We start from the raw sequence: 24,178 nt of genomic DNA, 5'->3' as shown, positions 1-24,178 counted from the left end.
TAGATGGCAATAGAGAGTGGGAAGAACGTGACACACTTCCAGAACAATGTAACAGTGGGGTCAGCAATACCGTGTGTGACCTCTAGTCCTCTAGGCACATAGATTACACAGTCACACACATTTTGTCTTGAAAATGGACCCAATGGGGTGTTCAGAGAAAACATCACTGGGCGTGTCTAGACACTGTTTGGGAGGTGCTTGTATGGCTTTGCCATGGATCCCCATGAGTCAGTGTGCATTCAGGTCAAAGTCCCCACCGGGATAGGAGAACAACACACAAACACACACACACAGACACCAACACACACACACACACACACACACACACACACACACACACACACACACACACACACACACACACACACACACACACACTTTCTTCCTTTCTTCATAGCTGCTAAAACTATTAAGCTATCCCAAAATAGAAAAATTATCTTTGCAATGATTCTTTGTAAGTTGACTTTAATATTATACAGTTTCTTATCCTTCTACATCAACACACAAATTTTGAAATGTATTATTTATGTATGTTCATATAATACAAAACATCAAGGCAGAACAAATTCAACTTAAGACACAGCAAAGAATTATTTTTTTTCTTTCCTCCAACATGAAAGCAGAAAACACTGACACACTGCTGTAGCTACTTCAGGTGAACCGTCAGCCTTTACACAAAAGCTTGAAAATGTGGTTTATTTCAAGGGATAAACAGTCTGTATCCAAAACTGGACTGTATGTAGTGTAAACATACAGTACACGCATGCATGCACACACGGGCACGCACACACGCACGCACGCACGCACACACACACACACAATCACCTGACAAAAATAATTCTAAACAGGAAGCAGAGCATGTGCAGGAGAAAGATAAAATCAGCTAGGACATCATTAAAAAAAAACATCAATAAAGCATTTCTAGTTCTGTTTGATTATGTGCCACAAGATTTATTCATTCATTCATCTTTAGATGTAGCAAATACAAATAATAAGTTCGTAGCTGGACTTGTTTGCACCATTTAGTAATTTGAATCCTGTGAATCACCTGATCAAATGAGGCCCAGGTATGTGCATATAACAATAAAATTAGGAAAAAGAATTCTAATTATTGGCTGTAATTAAATTATATCATTACAACTTGTTTTCTAATAGTTTTTCAGCAATAAATACTTTACCAATATTTAACTAGACACTGTAAACCAAAGCACCAATGTTTGGCAGACAGTTAGTGTAATATAGTTATATACACTCACTTTATTAGAAATACATGTACACATGTTTATTCATGCAATTAGCTAATCAATCATATGGCAGCAGTACAATGTATACAATCAAGCCTATCTAGATTAAGAGCTCCTGCCAGCCAAGAACACAGGAACACTAGTATTGGTCAGATGAAATATAATGAAAAGAAGATGAAAAGGCATTTTTTTCCCCAATCCGTCTCATTTTGGTAAATCTGTGCTCACTGTAGCGGTGGATTATTGTTTTGGCTGGCAGTATTGAAACCCGATGTGTTCTTCTGCTGTAGCTCATCCACATCAAGGATTGATGTTTTGTAATCTTTTTGCTCACCACTGATTTGATTATTTGAGTTACTTTTTCCTGGACAAATGTGTCAATTTTTTATGATCTCTCTCATCAATAACGTGTTTCCACCTGCACAGCTGTAATTTAATTTGTTTTTTGTTTTTCACACCATTGCACCAAGCAAAATCTAGTTCTAGAGACCGCTGTATGTGAATTTAAGAGGAGATCAGCACTCGTCAATCCTATTCTCTCTGTCCTGTTGAGATCAACAGTGTCACCATTTCACTTTTTAAGTCACTAAGCTCACATTCGCCTCCATTCTAATGGTTCCTGTAAACATGACCCAAAGCTGCTGGCTTGTATCTGTGATTTCATGCACTGTACTGCTGCAACATAATTGATTGTTTTAACAATTGCATGAATGTTTATTCTCGCTCTGATGCAAAATTCACATCTTTGAGGATAGTTTGTATAAAATAAAACAGCATAGCATGCTGTTTTAGGGGTTTCATGCTAAAAATGCCATAAGAAGGCGCTTTATACCTCTACAATTTAGTACAATTTTATTATTGTTCAATAAATTAATGAATGACGTCATGCTCTTACTGGTTCATAGTTAAATTTACTAATGTGGAACAATGGACAAATAGAAAAAAAAACTGACTGGTCAGAAGGCACGCGTGCATAATTTATGTTTAATTTAGGCTGTAACATGAATGATGGGCTAGGAATTATTTTGTTTCATAAATTTTTCTTAACATTAGTCTAACTTTAAATCATGCAATGAATTGTTAATTAATAAAAAGCATTCATTAATAAAATAATGTATTAATTGCTATATATAACAGAATAAAACACACACACAGGATTTAAGATGTAAGATTTTTGCATCAGGTTGGGTTGCACCATCACAGCAAGTATTATTATTACATTGTAAATTTTTCAACAAATTATTTCTGAGCACCTTCTGACCAATCATATTAAAGGATTTAAAACTGCTATGGTATAATAGAAGATGACTAAAAACTTTAGCATGTGGTAATGAGCAGCTGGATAATACCACATTTGGATTTATGTGTTATTTTCCTTACAGGCCATTGCATATATAAATGGTATCAATTGGTAATGACTAATTGCCTTTCCTTAGATATTTTACCAGATCAGTATGGTAAATTTTTTGTTTGTCAATCAGATGCACATGTAGAAAATGTCAAAATATTTTTTTTTTCTTTTGAAACACTAACTGTATTTTATATTATTTTTAATCTAGCCTTCGATTTTTGTTGTTTGTATTTGCAGCATCTCTCAAATTTGAGATTTTGAGATGTTTTTCTTGCAGATCATTTCAATGCTTTTTTACACATTTGGTATAAAAAAACTACAACATTTCTGTAAAATTAAGGAAAATTCTTATAATGATGATTTTACATGCACACTTATAATTGAGTTTCCCTTCATCCTCTATGACTTTGCTCTGTCTTTTTGCACCATTTAGAAAAGTCTTTATTTCCTATTTTTTCTTTTTGTATGATTGTTTTTCTCTTCTTTGCTCTACATCACACAGTCGTTAGTTGAACAGTCATTGGAATGTAAATCTGTAGCATATTCTTTATGCCCTTTCACATCTGATTGGTGACCTTTTATTTCCTTCTTCTTGCTTGCCTGAGTGTGTTTGATCACTTGATGGTTTTTCCCTTCGTGGAGTTGGTGATGCTCCCTTTGGTTATGTTCTTGGTTATGTGGAGCAGAGGGTGAGTCCTTCTTCACGCCTTCATTTGCCTGAAGCCCATGATGACCCTTGTGATGATTCATCTGATGAAATGTATAGTCACCGTGATGCAGCTCTTGGTTTTTGTTATTGTGCTTATCTCTCACTCTGACCTGGCTGTCTCCCTTGTGCGAATGATGTTTCCCATGGTGAAGGCTCTGCTCTTCACTGTGCAGGTTTTCCTCTAGGTGGAGCTGTGAGCCAGAGCCTGGTGTCTGTACTTGCAAGTAAGCTCGCACTCTGTGCTGCTGAACGTGGTTGTTGCTGAAGTCGATCACTCTACACTCATACACACCTTCGTCTGAAGGTTTAACATTTGACAGGCGAAGTCGGTGAGAGATGTTGCTGCCAGCCACTTTCACCACCTTAACAGAAATATAAAACAAGATTTTTAACACCTTAACACCAACGTTATAGCAAATTTGAAAATAAGGCTTTTATAATCACCCCTAAGGATAAACAAAACCTAAAACCAAACAACAGATGAATTTTGTAAATGTATTATCCACTTCAATTTAGTCAGCTGTCACTATTAAGATAAAGTCTACCAGATTGGGCAAAAGCACGTGCATATATTTATATTTCTACCACATAAATCTACCACTTAAAAATGTTTTTACATTTGATGAATTAATAATCTCCACTCTTCTGCTAAGGATTTTCACCAAATTCAGAAACATGGTTGTGGGAAGTTGCTCATTTAGCCACTGAAGCATTAGTGAGACCAGCAAAGAGGCCTGGTGTAGAGTTGGTGCTCCAGTTTATACCAAAACTGTACTGCAACAGATTACAAAGGCAGTTGACGGTCACAAACTATATAGTGTAACTAGGATATTGGGACCCTTTATGAATATATAAAAAATATTTATGTTTAATTCTGTTTTATGTTTAAAATGTTTAACTCAAATACGTCCTTATTTTATTCATCACCACTGCAAAAACTAAAGAACTTTCAATAAAAAAGGTGTTAACCTGAATATATAGACAATTCTCAACAATGATACACTGTTTGGGAGATTTGTACAAATAAAGATAAAAAACACGTGGAAATCTTACATGTTGTAAGTGATAATGTGGGGATTTTACATAAGGAGAGGTCCCAAAATCCCTTCTGTAAAATATTATGATAACTGATTATCTTGAACTGATTTGTGGCAAGAGGGTTAATTTCATACAAAGATTGATTGCATTACTAATTCAGTGAAAAGCAAAACCTGGTTTCTTTTGCTAAGAGGTTAAAATTTGAAGAACATAAACTGACAAATTGACACATCAAATTCAGCACTGAAATGAAAGTCAAATTCAGTAGCCAGCACATTCTACTTCAGTCTTAGAATTTAAACCCTTTGAAAACCTATGGACAGAATTGGACAGTTAACATGCATATGCATTGAAGCAGTGCAAATGAAAGCGTCAGCTAGATTCTTTTACAAGTGAAGCCTTGTTAAATTTGCATTAGACAAGTAGGGGCTTAGTGCTGTTATTGTCATCAGGAGCGGATTAAATGTGGGTGCATGTTTTTAATTATGTGTAAGGTTATCATTCAATCGTATTGTGTGTAGCAGTGTTTTGCAGAATAAATATTGTTTTTTAAATAATTTTTAAAGCTAGTATTAGTACAGATCTAAGGAATTTTCACATATATTTCATATTAAGGTTAGAGTATCACTTTACATGTGGTTTTAAATTTTTTTTATATACATTTAACTAATACTAAATAATACCAAATAATTTTTGTACAATACAGAATTATACAATGTCAGCACCAGATGCAGCTTTAGGCTTCATATCAGCCCCTCAGATGCAGTGTGTAAGACATCAGCTACTTTTACACAATAAAACAATTCAGGCGATTAATAGGATTTAACATTTTATGGCTACTTTTAAAAAACAAGTATGGATGATGATCTCCCCAAAATAGAGATATTAACACTTGGCACTCACACTTATTTTAGTAGCATCGCTTGTCAATTCCTCACTGGGAACAACCTGTAATTAAAAGCAATGAATTGGAAAAAATCTTTTAAATAAGAATGAGAAAGTTAGTGTACCAGATAAACACAGCACAGAAGGCAGCACATCAGGGAAACAATGCATGACAACTATTTCAGGCTGAGGGGGGTCTTCTAAAGCGGTTTCCTCTTTGCTGAATGTACTAATTACTTTGTGTTAGTTCAGCAGGACACCAGCTGGCTGCTGTTCACTCATTTAGGGGGAAGCAAGCAGCATGCTATGATCCCAAATTCTGTGCAATAATCAGTAATTGGGGAACAGAGTGGCTCCTGCTAGGCTTCATGGTTTATTACTCTCTATGTCAGGAAAATGGTGGCCCAGCAGGTAAAAGAACACTGCCCTTTCTTTTTTTTTTTTAAATGAATCTTTTATCAAGTACCAAAACAGTCAGATTTTAATGGTTCTGTAAATGATACTGCACAATATTTTTTATAAGTAGGATAAAGAAAGAAAGTAATTTTCTCAAATATGATATACAGTGAGGAAAATAAGTATTTGAACACCCTGCTATTTTGCAAGTTCTCCCACTTAGAAATCATGAAGGGGTCTGAAATTGTCATCGTAGGTGCATGTCCACTGTGAGAGACATAATCTAAAAAAAAAATCCAGAAATCACAATGTATGATTTTTTAACTATTTATTTGTATGATACAGCTGCAAATAAGTATTTGAACACCTGAGAAAGTCAATGTTAATATTTGGTACAGTAGCCTTTGTTTGCAATTACAGAGGTCAAACGTTTCCTGTAGTTTTTCACCAGGTTTGCACACACTGCAGGAGGGATTTTGGCCCACTCCTCCACACAGATCTTCTCTAGATCAGTCAGGTTTCTGGCCTGTCGCTGAGAAACACGGAGTTTGAGCTCCCTCCAAAGATTCTCTATTGGGTTTAGGTCTGGAGACTGGCTAGGCCACGCCAGAACCTTGATATGCTTCTTACAGAGCCACTCCTTGGTTATCCTGGCTGTGTCCTTCGGGTCATTGTCATGTTGGAAGACCCAGCCTCAACCCATCTTCAATGCTCTAACTGAGGAAAGTAGGTTGTTCCCCAAAATCTCGCAATATATGGTCCCGGTCATCCTCTCCTTAATACAGTGCAGTCGCCCTGTCCCATGTGCAGAAAAACACCCCCAAAGCATGATGCTACCACCCCCATGCTTCACAGTAGGGATGGTGTTCTTGGGATGGTACTCATCATTCTTCTTCCTCCAAACACGTTTAATGGAATTATGACCCAAAAGTTCTATTTTGGTCTCATCTGACCACATGACTTTCTCCCATGACTCCTCTGGATCATCCAAATGGTCATTGGCAAACTGAAGACGTGCCTGGACATGTGCTGGTTTAAGCAGGGGAACCTTCTGTGCCATGCATGATTTCAAACCATGACGTCTTAGTGTATTACCAACAGTAACCTTGGAAACGGTGGTCCCAGCTCTTTTCAGGTCATTGACCAGCTCCTCCCGTGTAGTTATGGGCTGATTTCTCACCTTCCTTAGGATCATTGAGACCCCACGAGGTGAGATCTTGCATGGAGCCCCAGTCCGAGGGAGATTGACAGTCATGTTTAGCTTCTTCCATTTTCTAATGATTGCTCCAACAGTGGACCTTTTTTCACCAAGCTGCTTGGCAATTTCCCCGTAGCCCTTTCCAGCCTTGTGGAGGTGTACAATTTTGTCTCTAGTGTCTTTGGACAGCTCTTTGGTCTTGGCCATGTTAGTAGTTGGATTCTTACTGATTGTATGGGGTGGACGGGTGTCTTTATGCAGCTAACGACCTCAAACAGGTGCATCTAATTTAGGATAATAAATGTAGTGGAGGTGGACATTTTAAAGGCAGACTAACAGGTCTTTGAGGGTCAGAATTTTAGCAGATAGACAGGTGTTCAAATACTTATTTGCAGCTGTATCATACAAATAAATAGTTTAAAAATCATACATTGTGATTTATGGATTTTTTTTTTTAGATTATGTCTCTCACAGTGGACATGGACCTACGATGACAATTTCAAACCCCTCCATGATTTCTAAGTGAGAGAACTTGCAAAATAGCAGGGTGTTCAAATACTTATTTTCCTCACTGTAAATACCAAAATCACTGTGTATGTATCAGATTTAACCTAGACATATCTCTTTGATAAACCCTTTAAATATATTAGCACGACTGCACAAGTGTAGACTCTGCAAAAAAAATACAAATAAAAAAGGCTGACCTGGTTGGTTGTCCAGGCAGGTTTCTCAGACCATTCCCTGTGGTAGCGCAGATACCACCACTGGATCTCCAATGAGACTGAAGAAGAGCCTGCACCCCTGAAAGAGCATGCCATCTCCACATCCTCACCTATGTGACTAATGATGTCATGAGGAACTTCTGTAAAAAGGGCTGAAAAAGCCAGAAAGAGATAAAAGAGAGATAAAAGAGAGAGAGAGAGAGAGAGAGAGAGAGAGAGAGAGAGAGAGAGGTTGTCCAATAAATGCCCATTGTCTTGTTATTATTAGTGTCAACTATAATATGCTTGCAGCCATGTATCATATTACTGTATTGCCATCATAATATTAGAGAGGCAATGATGCTCTAAGCACAGCTTTTGCCCCAGCAGAAAGCAGACCATGAAAAAAATTGCAAAACCATCAATAGTGCTATTACAAAATTACAGTCAGGCAGACTGTATTCCTCATCTCTGCCCTGCTGTCTGTTTATTATTAACAGATAAAAAGCAATTTGCTATACTTAAAGATTACACATTGTAAAATTAATAACTATATATCACTTGTCTTATTATTTAGAACAATAATTAAGAATTGTATTTATTTTAACAGCTGTGCTAAAAGATTGAAGTGCTATGTGCGTGTGTGCTTTTCACACAAAAACCTGTAATTCCAAAGTATTTCTGCATTTAAGTTAATCTATTAGTTGAAGTGGTTTAAAAAGTAATAAGTGGTGTACCATGAAAATGATTCTGTAGTTCTAGAAGTACCACTTAATTTATTACAGTGCAGACACAACTACACTTAACAGATGACTGTTAAGAGCAGCAGCAAGTGTTAGAAGTGGCAGTCTCCTAACATCCTTAACATCATGCAGTAACTTGCAAAGGATTATCAATGTTGGTCAGGGTCTCAGACAGAATTCTACAAATTCAAACACATAGCAGCTTACTCTGCACTGAGGGAGCACAGGGAAAAACACACTCCATCTCAGCCCTTATATAGACATTTTGGTGAGTTCACTAAAACACGTTATTCCTTGAAGAATTTTCATTTTACTGTACAATCCTTCAAGGCCCAGTTGTAGAGAAAAGCACACACATTCATGTTTTGTTAAGAAAAATGTTTCTAACCCCTTAACCCTTAATGATACAATATCTCAGTCTAGTGAATGAATCTGTTCATGCTCTAGAGAGCAGATGTATCAACATCACTTCACACAGACATCATACAGAGCTTATTCAGTGGTGCTTCACTTTTATTTCAAAAACATAAATGTATTGTGAAATTTTTTGCACCATATACATAAATACACACATACACCCACATACATACCTAAATACTCTGGCAGGTGCCCAAACTAGGAAGAAAATACAAAATAAAATTCCAAATGATTTATATAACATAAGGAAGGTGCTAACTATATACTATAGGTGTATATACATACTTCATAAGTTGAACATATTATTTCAACTATATTTGTAAACTGATCTGCCAGAAGAAGCAGCTCACTTCTTACCTTAGCAAGATTTCTTCCACTCAGTTAAATAATTGCAAATATTTGATTCAATTAAATGTATTATACTCACAATACAATGGTAAAACTAAGCCAGTACTGCATTAATATCAGTATTCTTGGAATAAAAGCTGATCAAACCAATTTTATTTTCAGATGGGACTAAGCCAACATACCTGTCAAAGCAGAGACTGTTGGAGTTGAGTTCATAGTTTCAAGCGAACATGCTTCGAGAAGCCAACTGAAGGTCATACAAATGATTATAATTATTATACACACTGACCAGAAGGTCACAGCTGGAGTGCCAATGTGCAATGGTTCAGCACGCTCTTATTACTCTAACACTGATATTCTTCCAAACGTTTTATTGATTTTAGACAAGTCTATAATAACTTTAGTCACAAGTGTACCACAAACGCCATGTTCCCACTGCACAGAGAAACAATGTTTGCTGCACCTGCTTGTGTTTTGTTTTAAGACACTGGTAATGGAGCAAAACCATCCCAAATAACTACATCCACTTTTGCACTCTTTGTGTCCAGAAAAATGCTTCATCACCTCAGCACAAACATTTACCTTCCAAGTGAAATTCGATTTAAAATGTACTAAGACCCATTCACAAAGTGATATCTAAGTGCATTTAGAAAAGTAATACTTAACATACAAACATTTACCTTCTAAGTGCAAATTAATTAAAAATGCGGACAATTTTATATATATATATATATATATATATATATATATACATACATATATACACACACACACACATACATACATACACATACACACACACATATATATACACAAACCGGTCCAAATTTTGGAACAACCAAATAACCAAATTTTTCCCAGCTTTCCTTAATCAGTTCAAGTCCAGTGAATAACCTATAGATAAGCAGTAAACTGCCAAGAGTGAAAACAAAAAACTTTTAAAAATAAAGTACATTTACATTTAAATTCAACTGAATAAAAAAATATTATACAAAATATTAACATAATACTACATCTAAATACAGACAATAGATGAAGAACATGTTTTTGGAATTATTAAGGCCTATACAGCTTGGTTCAGTTATAAAAAATGTTTTGCCTTGAAATAACGTAATGAAAAGTAATGAATTACTGTTTTAATTGGGGCTCATGAAAGCTTCCCTGAAGTTTTATTTTGTGAGCCAGTATGAAATCAATTTTTTTTGCTTAAATACTATTTTGTTACATTTATACACACTGTCAGAAGTTCACATAATCAGAAGCTGCATTTCTATGAGCTTAGTTTCACAATTAAATTCTGACACACGTGCGCACAGCACAGTACAGCTGGTATTCATAGCCTAAAGGGAGTCTACCATTTCCCAAAGGAGTTGATTGGGTAGAACTGAACTATTCTCTATAGATGATGGAGTAGTCAGGTGTAAATTCTGCCATCTCTCATTGCAGCCAAAGCTATTTCACACTTAGATGTATCTTTTCTCCACCCCCAAGCATGAATTAATTTTCCTTAGAACTCCTCCAAAGGTGGATGCATGATTCATGACAATCGTCTCTGCACTCTGATTTATTCTCATATACAAAATGACAAGCACTTCAAACACGTAGCATCATGCAATGCCAGTTTCAATAACCTGGAGAGAAGACGAATGAAACTGGGAAATAGAAGTGTGCAACGATCATTTTGGAAATTGCAAATCATATGCCAGAACTGTACAAAACAGTATGAATAATTACTGTCTTGATTTGATTCACTCCTGAAATATAAAATTTGATGGCCACTGCTATCTAAACGTATGCTATACATATTGCACACTAAAGTTGGTCTGTTATTTTCCACCAGCTATTCAGACTGCCAGCTGTCTATTTATTATCTTTTCAGTTTCTTTGTATTGTTTCATCAATCTCTTTCAAGGCGAGATGCCTTTTTACAGATGTATCAAAATGACAGCAACGAATGAAATCCACTTAAAAGGCTGCATGTTATTGCGCATTAATACACCATATAACTCTCCCAATGTGTCTAAACACAAATATACAGCACACTGTGTTTAACACTCCACAATAAAACGTTAATTTGAATTAGATGTTACTGGACTCGCATATTAGGACCTCCACAATTTCAAAACAATTCAAAGCCAAAAAGATACATTTAGATCAGCAGTAAAACACAATTTCACAATTCATGAAAAACACTACTAAGAGAGTATGCTGCTATTTAGAATGCTTTGTCTTGATATTTGTTTAGGTTCCCGATTATGTGTGTATGCTGTGTACTCCGGGAAATAATAGATGCCTAGTAAATGTGAAATGTGAAATGAAGGCTGCAGAGAGACTAATGCAATAAGACCTTAACTCGGGCAAAGCGACCCCCCCCCCCCCCCCCAAAACACACACACACACACGCGCAAGTGAATTGCTTATAACCCCCGAGAGTGGTATAAAAAAAAGTGTGAGCGAGAGAAAAAAAAAGCAATGCTACGAAAGTGTATAATAATTTTGAGACACTAAAATGACCACAGTAATTCACCATGAATTACTTAAGGCTGCTCGCCACACCAGACATCCTCATTACAGGACATACACCATAAACTTACTGGAATTACATCAGCTGGCTGTTATTTCCTTTGTCTGGCAATATATTCGACTGACTTTACTTTACAATTATTGCATTTGTGTAAGAGTTACTTTCAACGAGAGAGCGAAGCATCCGTGAGCCTCAATACAGTTAAAAACAAATCAACATCCCCCTGCTTTCTCTCTTTCACTGCACGCAGAGGCGACAGTCATGGATGCACATCCTAATTAGGGAAACAAAGAGGAAGAAAGGCAAAAAAGAAAACTCTCTCTCCTGTGGCTCGACTGGTTTTTAATATGCACAGCCTTTCTCGACCCTACAGACATTACAGTAATTAGGCGGCACCACTGACGCAGCACTGCAATTGTCTCTACTGCCTAATGCCCTGTAAACACACAGGCATACTGACCAGTCTAGCAATTTCTCCATTCATACTAATATCCAACTTCTACATTTTATCAGCACCTACATCAGAAGAGAAGAATGTTATTACAACAGCATACAAGTGAAAGAAATTTCTTACCAATTCCAGTAATAATATTGATATTGAGCATAAGATCCATATGTGCTTTTAAACATTCCATTTTACAAGCTTTTACAATAACCTCCACTCTTCTGGGATGATGTTCCACCAGATTTTGGCTTAGGGTTAATCTTAGTTCTTCTAGATCCCAAGTGAAGTATATTTCTTGCTACACAATTGTGTGTCTTGAACTTCGTGGTAGCATTTTGGGGAAGAACCTTATATGGCTAGAAAGGTCAGGTGTCATAATAGTATTGCCCAGTGTAGTGTGTATATAAGTATGTAATATCTGTAAGCAAATCCATGACAACAATATCCTCTCTAAGATGTGTATATAGTCTGTCATAACATCAGTAATGACTGCTGTAAAACAGGTAGAATTATGAAACAGCAATGCATGCTTGTGTAACACGTCTACAAAGTTAAATAAGAACATATAAAACAAGTGAGAAATATATATATATATATATACACATTTTTGCATAAATAAATCCAAAAATGCAATCAAAAAGTAAGTAAGAACAGCAAATAATAATGCTGACATTTTATTTATCATTATACTTTAAATTCACAAGACATGTCCTGTTAGATGTCCCTGGGAAATTATATATATATATATATATATATATATATATATATATATATATATATATATATATATATATATATATATATAGCGCAATATGCTGTATATATAGACACAGGGTCATATATATAATGACAGGGGTTCTGGTGTGTACAAATAATTTGACACGGCTCTCTTGCTTCTTTGGACACTAAATCATAATCTAGATCTTCTTGATTGACATACAAGAATGCAGTTGTGTAGTTTGTGTGTGTGTGTGTGTGTGTGTTTAAGAAAAACTAATAGACACAAATAGAGTCTCTATGCATATCATTGACTGATTAGTATAATATTGAAGGGGAAACAGTGAGAAGCCTCAGGAGGCAGTGGCGTTGGTATGGAAGCTGCAGTGCAAGGTGACGGACCAATCACTGTTGAAGTAAGACCTATACACTGACAAAGTAAGGTCAGAAAGCACTCTCAGCGGCCGGGCACAGCAGGAGATGTCTATCGGTACTCGGAAAAGGGAAGGACAAAAAAATTCTATAGCAGCAGGAAGGCTATATGGTTTAGTCTATGATTTTAAGCATGGCTAATTACACTAGTTATACTCCTCGTTGTATGCATCTTTAATATAAAGTTTACACCATGACTGATGAAACTGGATGCTGGTAATTAAATCGGGAGTGTTAGAGGAGGGAAACCAAACTGTGTTAGACCTACTCCTGCTAAAGCAATTTATCAGACTCGATCTTACAGCCTAAGAAAGAAGCAATAAATTTGAGTAGAAAAGGAATACGTGGAGGATTAAAAAAAACACAGAATTGCACAAGATCAGAAGTAAATGACTCAGTCTGAGCAATTTATTGATTCTTGCTCTTGCAAGGGTAGAAAAACAAATATTATTTTCCTAGTTGATATTCGCTGTTCATTTTTCTTCTTTAGTACTATAATAAATCTCAACATGTAGTTAAAAACAAAAGGTTAATAAAAACATCTGACAGCTAAAGCCTTATATTCCTACATCTTGCAACTACATATATTTTCTTCTAATGTAAAAAATTAATAATTAATAATTAATTAATCATTTATATTATTTTAATGAATAACGTGTTTTGAAGTGTTAGCAGTTTAAGTTTAAGAGGTTAAATTAAAAACAAAAACCTTCACATTTCACCTCCACATGAAATCCACAGTGTGCCTGAAAAATCTTCATGCATAGCAATCAGTGTCTATTTAGATCTTATGATATATATTTTTTAGATCGGCAAAATAAGAACATAATGAAATGGTATAAATTCTGAATCTTTCACAAGGTTGTGATGGACTGTAACATGAAAAATGGCACATATCACACACAAGACACTGTTCCCAAACTCAGAAGCCAAAATTGAGAGAGATTACTTATATAGGTTTTTAAAACAAAGTAAAAATATGCCAACACAATTTTTTTCCTATGTATACAAATATGTGCAAACTTGCAAAGTGGGAAAATTATGGTTAGTGTTGCTACTTCACATGACTACAGGTTTGACCTTAACACACGTTTTTTGCAAGAGTTACTAATGAAGCCTCTGTGTGAACATAGATACAAACTTCTATTTGGAAACCAACCAACCAACCAAACAAACAAATAAATAAATGTTGGTTTTATGCCTTTTTCTATTAGAGCTTCTCAGATATAATGAACAACATGATGGGGTAACGAATACTTAAGTTTTATATGATCACAGATTAACATTTTGATTATATTATTATGAGTTACAAGAATACTGGCATGCATCTGAAAAAATCTGTTTTTCTCTGACAAACGGCTATGACAAAGTTCAATATGCCCAATATGCTGCTTCAAATTTAGAAATGATCAGGTGAGTAAAAAAATCTGTTTTTTTAATGGCCATTATGTAGTTAAGCTTTATTAAAAATGACCGAAAGCCAAACTCAATTAAATACCCAAGAAATCAGACTAGAAATGGTCCAATATCCCTTCCAAAATAGTACATAATGAGTCATTAATTCTGCTTCATTGTAAGGGTGGAAAAGTAAAAGTTGATTTAAAACATATTTGATCAAGGGTAATATTTATATTGCCAATAAAGTACAAATAGTTATATTGTACCATCACAGGAACATTTAGTTAAACTTTTCTGCCCAACTTATTGGTTATAATAGCAAATGTTAATGACTGTCCAATTACCTACTAATAATCAATGATTTATTAATCTTTCTGATTTCATATTCATATTACATCATTACAAAATTTACGTACAAATGTAAAGAACCATTAACCAGTGTTTTAAAGCATTTTCCCATACTTTATGAACATAACAGCCAAAGCATATTTTGTATTAGACTCAAGATAGAAGGATCAAATTTATTTATTTCAACAAATCTATCAGTTAGTCTGTTGTCACTATATGTATTGGAGTTTTTATTACATTTAGACGAGAAGCATTTAGTCATAAAAAATCAATCAAAATAATCCTACAGTCATATTACAACCACAGTAAATTGTTTCACTTCTACTGCAGCCCAATCCAGCAATAGAATCCAGTAATACATTAATTCTGCCTTGTTTACTTATTAACTTAGATTTGATGAGGTTTGGCCAATAATAACAAATGTGATACCCAACAGCCGCCAATTTAATTTCCAATTTTTATTTTGATAAATCAAATCAAATCAGTAATATACTTGTCGTATTAATTTTGTAAACTTAAATAAACATCTGAAATTGCAATATATATATATATATATGACCTTTGAGCAAGATACAAAAAGAAAATCAATTTTAGCAGGGGGTTCTTTAAGTGATTTGTAAAGAATACACAAGTGAGTTGCTAATTTGAACAGAAATGTTTTTGTATATGTTTTTACATAGTTGTAATAAAAAAAAATTAATTTTTACTGTAAATGATGTAAAAAGCACCACAGTTGAACCCTTTTAAACTGTTCTGGTTTTCTTTTTTGTCTGGCTTTTGAGGGTACTCCGTTGCATTACCACCTATTTTTCACCATTCATTATTATATTAATCAATGGATCACAGATCAATGTGCTGATTTGGTCTTTATGGTAAATGAGATTAACTAGAACTCCAGTATAAAATGTGAATATCACTGCAACAGATTTATACAGTTATTCATATAAGGCAATACTAAATGATAAAGGGGAACATACCTATCCAGATCATGATGATTTTGAGTAAATAGAATTATAAGATAGGATATAAGAAACTACAGGAAGGCACTAAACACCGGCTGAGCCAATACAAAAATAAATAAAGGTCAGTCAATCAAGGTGAATGTTTTATAGTTATTTTGATTTATTTCTGTGTAGTCTGAAACCATTGTGCGACAATATCAATGTGATCATCTCCATGTGAGTGAAAAGGTTGGGCTTCTTTCTTTGTGTATCTGTGTATTGTATGCTTCTAATCTAGAGAACATGTAGGAAGCAATCGTAGACTAAATTGCAACAACAAATATTAATTCCGTAGAGACAGAGAGGGTAAAACAAAGGGTAAAGTATTTTCTTTGCCAATAAAATAATGTCCGTTTTCTCTAGCAGGAGAAGCAGCAACACTCCTGGACACGTGGGAGGGGAATGGCGCTGAAAATCCGAGTCATGTGTCGCTTCTGGACATTTATTATAACCAAGTAGACAATAATACCATGAGCGGTCTGTGATCAAGCACCGCCCCTTCACACCGACTGCGTGTCTGCGAACTGCACCCGCCACAGTACTTACCGTTCCCCGATACATGGTTCTCCACGTCCCCACTCGCGTTCAGCTGCAGAAAAAGTCCCGCGTAATGTGAAATCCACAGCAGCACCGCGAACCGACCCATTTCTTATCAGCCGGCTATTCGTCCAGAGTTGGGCTCGTTCAAGCGCACATGTGGCGACAAAAGTGTCAGAATTTACACTCCACTCATGCCAAAAGCACTATATCCTCCTCAGACAGAATGACAAACCAAAGTTCCTGCGAGAGAAGAAATGTCAAGTGATGCCTTTTTGAAAAATGTCAAAAGCTGGCGTTTTTTTCCCCCTTGTCCACTAAAGAAACTCAGTTTCTCGTCTTAGGTCTCAAACGAACTACAAAGCGGCAAGAGTGTGTGGCGTAGGAACATCATGGACAGGAGGAGGGAGGTGTGTGTGGGCAGGACCTTGGCTGGATAATCAGCTAGGCGGAGTGATACGAGGTGCTAATTAATTCATTAAACATGGTGACGCACTCAGATACAGATTTACATTTCATATGCGGAACTGTCAGGATTTTATTAACGTCATGAACATGCTGGAGTGTGTTTATAGCAGGCATTTCACTGAAGGTGGGAACAAATAAAGTGATTCAAGATTGAAGATCCAAAAGTTTGTCATATTTTGTATTTCACAAAAGTGAGTACACCCCTCATATTTCAGCAACCATTTTAGTACATCTTCACAAGTGACACTACTATAGAATAGTAGAAATGAAACTTGCATGTATTTTATTTTTATTTTATTATATTTTTAGAGGACAGAAAATCTACACATTGCCGATTGTATCAATGTGCAATCGGCAATGTGTAGATTTTCAGTCCTCTAAAAATAATTCAACATACAGCCATTATCACCAAAATAAGTAATACCTGCTAGTGATAAGTGCAAAAGTGATAACTCATTTAACCATGCAAAGCCAAATGTCATATTTATCATGTTCATTTTTTTTTTGTCAGCTTCACAGGACCATAAAAATGTGTGTATTAGAGCACTTAATATTTGGTGCTTTAAGTTCTTGCATACTGATCCCTGGATGGTTAACATGGCACCTCATTGCAAAGAACTCTCTAAAGATTTGAGAATTAGAATTGTTGCTCTCCACAAAGATGGCCTAGGCTATAAGAAGACTGGCAACACCCTGAGACAGGAGACAGTCTGTTACACCATGCACACAAATAAATTCTTACTCTATGTATCCTTCAAGCATTTACATTTACATTTGCGGCATTTAGCAGACGCCCTTATCCAGAGCGATGTACAAAAGTGCTTTGAGTCTCTAGTAATGAATAAATCTACACTGTATGCAAGATTACAAACTTAATATAAATATAACTCGAATTCTACGAAGCAAACTTGGAAAGTGCTAATTTAAGTGTTTCAGGAAGAGGGTCTTCAGTCGTCGCTTGAAGATAGTCAGGGACTCTGCTGTACGGACATCTAGGTGAAGTACATTCCACCACCTCGGTGCCAAAACAGAGAAGAGCCTTGAAGTTTACTTACCTCTCATTCTGAGAGAAGGTGGTACCAGTCGAGCAGTGCTGGGGGATCTCAGACAGCGTGGTGCAGTGCAAGATGTGATGAGGTCACTGAGGTAAGATGTGCTGGTCCATTTTTGGCCTTGTAGGCAAGCATCAGTGTTTTGAATCTGATACGTGCAGCTACTGGAAGCCAGTGAAGGGAGTGCAGCAGTGGGGTGGTGTGGGAGAACTTGGGCTGATTGAACACAAGTCGTGAAGCTGCATTTTGGATCATTTGCAGTGGACGAATAGCATTCAGGGGAAGACCTGCCAGCAGAGAGTTGCAGTAGTCCAATTTCGAAATAACAAGAGACTGAACAAGCACCTGGGCAGCCTGTGTGGACAGAAATGGTCGAATCCTTCGGATGTTATTGATAAGAAATCGACAAGAACGAGCAACATTAGCAACATTTGGGAAGAAGGACAGCAAGCAGCCTGACAGATTAGGTACATAAGGAAAAGAAACAAAAACAAAAAAGACACAAGACATAACAAATGTACAAAGTTATGAAGCAGTTACAATACAAATGCAGGAACAGAAGTGTGTGCATGCTTAAAGTTTTCAGTGTGCAATGCACACATCATAAAAAGACATGTGCAAAGTCCTGCAGAGGTAGATTGAGTCTATGTAGATATTCCTATTGTAAAGAAGGTGTATGTGTGCAAATATACAGAGGCAGCCTGCAGTTTGGTATGTTTGGGAATTTTCCCAGTCAATTTAAATAATTCCACTAAAACAATTAGCAGTGTCGAGAGAATATTAGTAGTCGAATAAAGAAAACTTTATTGGACTGTATTTGCAACAGAAGTACTGGAGAGGTAGAGAGAGAGAGAGAGAGAGAGAGAGAGAGAGAGAGAGAGAGAGAGAGAGAGAGAGAGAGAGAGAGGACACTGGAACAAAAGACACTAGGGGACTGGAATTGCTCCATACCTTTCTCTAAAGTAACAAACAAAAGCATATTAACTAGTACTACAAAACAGGATGACCCATACTTCCCCTCCCCTCTTACCCATCATTATCTCTTGCCAGTTGATATTTGCCAGTTGATATTGTCCTTACATAAATAAGTAATTTTTTGTAAATTAGATTGTAAATAAAAGCAGTTGTCAATATAGGCTAATATAATGGAACACTTAATTTAATAGTCTAATTCAACTAACCAAAATGGAGCAACTACAAGGAAAATTCCTGAATATCCCAACTGCTATTTTCTGAACATAAAGAGCAAACGGCAAAATCACCAAAAATGCAAACCAACAGCCTCCTTAGCTAGTTTTAGAATCATTCAAATTCTGCATTTACATACTTAATGCTGTGGAGCAGGTAAGTGACCGTAGTAAATATTGGTTTCACATTTGGGCTTGTTGCCTCTTGATGAAAAATAAACATAGCCAACCACGTTTACCTGTAGCCCGAAAGCACTGGACTCTATGACCTAACATCGCATACCTCCTGTCTTCCCTAATGTTTTGATTATTGGACACAGTGCACTCATCAATTAGATTACAAGCACACTGAAAACCAGGCAGCTAATTATGTCACTTGGCAGCAATAAGATATTATGGGAAGTGCTGGCCACAACAGCACAATATGAGAAAACATCAAGGGCTCATTATTGGAGTCAATGCAACCACAGGTTTTACACTCAGCAAGATGCGAGAGAAACTGCATAACCACTTTTTGGACCTTGGAGAGTGTCTCACTCTAGTTCCTGAACTGTACCCTGACTTGACTCAGACCTTCTCTACGGATATTACTGACCTCAAGCTCTTACCATTTATGGTCTTTATGAAAAAAACTTTGCACTTAAACAGACTGCTCAGTGTGTTCTTTTCACTCACTCACTACATCGTGGCAGCATGACTATGGCAGCTCTCTAGCTTGCTGAAAGGACACAGTGACTATGAGGTTAATTATGCAAAACAAAGTGCTTTTGAGTGTGTTCATCAATTCACTACAAGTAATTAGCTGCTGAGCTGCTTCTTTCCAAGATTTGTATTGCTGTCATTCATTCATGCCAAAATTCATCATCATTAAGAACATTATTAAGGTGCTTAATTGGACCTAAAAGACCACACAAATGTTTGTACTTTGAGGAATTAAAATGGTAGTAGATTAGTTTAAACTTTGGGAAAAAATTATAATGATGATAAAGATGATGAGGATTAGTTTAAAAGTTCAGACTTTAAAATAAAAAAATTTAATATTATTTAATTTTAATAGGTTCACTCCATATGTTAATATTAAAAATGTATATATAATATGCACTATAGGATATTGAATACAGCATTGACAGCATTATTTTCTGCTCTCAGACTATTGATCACTTGGCTTCTTTTGCCCTTTGCATCAAGAGCCATCACATAATTTTCTCACATTTGCTTTGGTTTTATGAGTGCTGCGTGTTTTCAGGAACATTCATGGCCACTGTGCTCAGAGAAAACCAAAGTGACATAAGGAGCCATGGGCATCATGTGAACTTTATAGACACAAAGACCAATGCATAGAAAGGGGCAGGAAAAAGGAACAGAATTTTAAGTTCAAGCATAAAGAATACTTACTGTTAAGCATTAGAATAAAATATGTATTTTTAAGGAAAAAGTGTAGAAGGGTGGATTTAATAGACGTTCACCCTCTCACAAAGAGATTATGATGAATTTTAACACAAGAATCTATTTCAGATTACTTTTACACAGTATTCTCTCACTGACTACAAGAAAAACAGTCATTTAAAATATGGTTGTATGCAATATGGACATTATAATTCAGAAGTATGTATGAATGCTAAACCAATAAAAGCAGAGATTGTCTATCCATATGTCTATTTAACATTTATGAGGAAATGAAAGGTTTATCAATCCATAAAGTTGGGCATACCAAGAATCCATATCTTTCTACTGCAACACTCTGCTGCACTGCCAATTACACACACAGACATTTTACCACTTCCTTCCCTCTCTCTCCCTCTCTCTCCCTCTCTCTCTTTCTCTCTATTTTCTGCACCTGTCACCCAGTGGAGCAGAGCAGGAAATGAAATATGGTGATAGGAATTCCTGCTGGTGTTTTGTGGGTCAGTGATTGTGGCGACTAGATGGAGCCCTCATTTCTAGCCCAATTTCAGGCTACCTGTTTGATAGCTACTGCTGTCGAATTAACTTAGCGCTTAGAGCCTGAGATACCAGGTGCACAGTGTTTCACTCATATACCACCCCTTTCTCTTTCCCTCTCCCTTTTAAAGCAAAATGTAATTTCATTTAACGCAATTTAACATACTTAAGATTTATTTTTTTAACCATCGTGCATAATCTTTGTTGTAAAGTGAAAGTCTAATTGTCAGCACTATTCATTAATTACACAATGTTTCCAAAAACTATACAACTATGATTATGTTTTTCTAAACCAAAATTCAGTAAGGTGGCTTGATAGAACCAAAAGTTTTAAATTGTTTATTGTTGATCAGTCTTTTTTTTTTTTTTTTTTTTAAGTAAAATAGTAAAATAATAATTTACCATTTATTATTCATGATTTCTAGACACAAAATAAGATAAAAAAAAAAAAAGATTTAAGGTTTCACTGAGACAAAGTACTATGTTTTACTGAGCATATTTTTGTTGCAGGATTATGGCACAAGCTGTTTCAAAAGTGGCATACACAAAGATACCTAAATAATAAAGAGCCATGAACCTGAGATACTTCTGATAAAATAGAGAGCTATAATAAACAGACCAATTCATAAATGTCTAAGCAAGTCACTGAACAAAGCAATTCTGCATAGTCTTACATTAGACAGGAGGAGTAAACCAATGCATTAGACATACTATATCTGGAGCTCTGATAGAAAGTAATCTAGTGTAAGTATGTCTGATTACAGAAATATCTGATACAAGGAGAAACCAGGAATGTGTGAGATCCAGGGTGTGCTGCATCAATCACTCCCCTTTCAAGGTAGGTGTAAGGTTTTGTTTGATACCTCTCTGTCTTCCAAGAGACAAAAATAGATGCACATACAGAAAAAAACTAATCTTACAACATATATTTTAACCACATTAAAAAGCATTCCCTGTGTGCCCAACTTATGTACAGAGGTAAAGACAGAAAGCAGAAAATTCAAAAATGCCTTTGTCCTTTTTTGACGACTTAAGGACAAAGTGTACTGGTGTACTTATCACACTTTCCTTAAAGGAAAACACGATGGAATGCCAATTCAAATCTATTAAGGATATTAAAAGCAAAATTAAACAAGAATGAAAAGACTGAACTGCAATTCATTACTGCAGGTTCCACAAGGCTGTCAGTATCCTCTATATTAGCAAGCAAGCCTGTAGGCTGTTCAATAGCATTGAGTTAACAGAGGGAAATTTATTTCATGGTTGCATAGATTTGGCCCCTCAAGGCTGCACTGCTAGCTGTTTGGAGATTTTCTTTGCACCTCAGCTTTTAATTGATCAATTAAAGTAATTGATTTGCCAGTGAGACAGCTTTGCTGATTTTCCCAGTCTTAATGAGTTAGTGATTAAATGGTAATGAGGGGCCAGACACATAATGCAATGTTACAGGTCATGTGAGAGCTGGAGAGATAGGAACCACAATGTTTTACACCATGTTGGGTCCTAAAGAGGCATAGAGGGCATATCATTTGTCATTACTTTACCACTTTAACTATCATCTTGTTATTCAAGTGTTCACCCCAAAGCATGTTATTCATTAATTTGCTCATTCATTAATTCATCTTTAGAATCCACTTCATCCTGTTCAAGGTCGGCACAGATCCAGAACCAATTTGGAGGCAGCTCATTCCACCACCAAGACACCAGACCAGAGAAGAGGCATGATATATGCCTTTCCTGTATGCTAATGCTTTTTTATTGTTTATATTCTGAAGGAGGCAACTACAGAAAGCAGAGCATTGAGGTCCTATAGCTGGTAAGGTTAAAAAGAAGGTGTGTATCTGCATTCTAAACCAATTGCAAAAGTTAAATGGTAGTGGAAGTCCTTCATGGGAAAATATTATGAAAAAGAGACTAAACAGTGACCTTCCTGGACAGAAATGGATAAATTCTTCCAAAATTGCAAATGAGAAACCAACATTACCATTTGTGTTTAGCAGTTTTAGGCAAGAAGGACTTTGACTGGCTGTGGTTACCCACATTTGTGTGCAGTGACAAACGATGGGATCTAAGAGTTGTCCAGGGAGATCACAATATCCTGACAGAGTTTTATTTCCAGGGATAAACAGTAGCTCAGTTTTACTGGGATTACGTTTCATCCAATGATCTGCCAGCTATGATTAGTTAGTAACTACAGTGAAACTAATAGTATTTAAGTAGTATTTAATAGTATTTGCCCTTTTGGCCGCAGTAAGATGCCTAATACTGTATATGGGAACACATGTATGGGTACACAATTCCTCTATCCAAAGGGGTGACGAGTCACACTAGGCACGGACAATTCACTGCCACAACACCAGAAGTCACTCTTCCTTGAATTCTAACATTACTTTTTTGTTTATAACTTTTACTTAGTACCAAGACCCAAGTCTCTCTCATTACAGAACACTTGAAGTTATACCTTGGATCAAGAAAATGTACAGAATCTGCAATGACCTCCAAGACCTTCAACCTTATCAGAAATGATCTTTGTCTTTATGAGGGATCTGACATAAAGCCTCTCCACAATCACATCTGAGGTCAAATGTGAATAGCCCAACTCTTGCTGCTATGCTATTTATGAGTACACATTGTATTTTTTTTCACAGAGGATATGAGCCATCTAGTACTGGCATTACTAACTGAAAGAGTGCTTACCTGGGCTATCGTAACATTTGAGTACATGATTTTAAACCAAAATACTGTTGAGTTTAAAAGAGAACTTCACAAGGTGTTTAAGTTAAAAAAAAAAAAAAAAAACAAGATACAGACTAAATGATGTTCATTTTCTGAACTCATACTGAATGTATGAGCCAAAAAAAAATAAACCATGTTTTCTGCCAAGGCCTTAAAGACACACTTTAAATTCAGGTAGCATTTTATCCAGCTGGCTATCCAGACTAACCATCATCCAGTCCCATTGTTGCACCAATTATTGAAACCCAAACCTACCAATAAAGATATCAAAGTGCAACAATGAAACCATTTCTCAGCTATCATTAATTAAAGTGCTGCTGGTAACTTTATAATAAGAATAAGAATAATAAGTTTAATTTATA

At 36.0% G+C, this 24,178-nt stretch overlaps 1 protein-coding gene and 1 long non-coding RNA gene across 2 annotated transcripts; one reads left to right on the top strand and one right to left on the bottom strand.

Annotated features, from left to right (window-relative positions):
• Nucleotides 1–448: 448 nt before the first annotated feature.
• On the bottom strand, nucleotides 449–16,823 carry vstm2lb (V-set and transmembrane domain containing 2 like b). The gene is made up of 4 exons (XM_083521505.1): nucleotides 16,442–16,823; nucleotides 7,526–7,695; nucleotides 5,246–5,290; nucleotides 449–3,666 (listed from the first exon to the last, which is right to left on the bottom strand). The coding sequence occupies exons 1-4, from the start codon at nucleotides 16,539–16,541 to the stop codon at nucleotides 3,085–3,087; spliced, it is 897 nt and encodes a 298-aa protein (XP_083377631.1). The 5' UTR covers nucleotides 16,542–16,823; the 3' UTR covers nucleotides 449–3,084.
• Nucleotides 16,824–16,877: 54 nt separating this feature from the next.
• On the top strand, nucleotides 16,878–22,991 carry LOC310715348. Its single transcript, XR_014530303.1, has 3 exons — nucleotides 16,878–17,024; nucleotides 21,845–21,918; nucleotides 22,856–22,991. It is a non-coding gene; the product is annotated as an uncharacterized lncRNA (long non-coding RNA).
• The last annotated feature ends 1,187 nt before the right edge of the window (nucleotides 22,992–24,178 follow it).

Source organism: Silurus aristotelis, assembly GCF_946808225.1.
Source record: "Silurus aristotelis genome assembly, chromosome: 2".
Taxonomy (NCBI): Eukaryota; Metazoa; Chordata; class Actinopteri; order Siluriformes; family Siluridae; genus Silurus; species Silurus aristotelis.
This window is presented reverse-complemented; position numbering and strand designations above follow the sequence as displayed.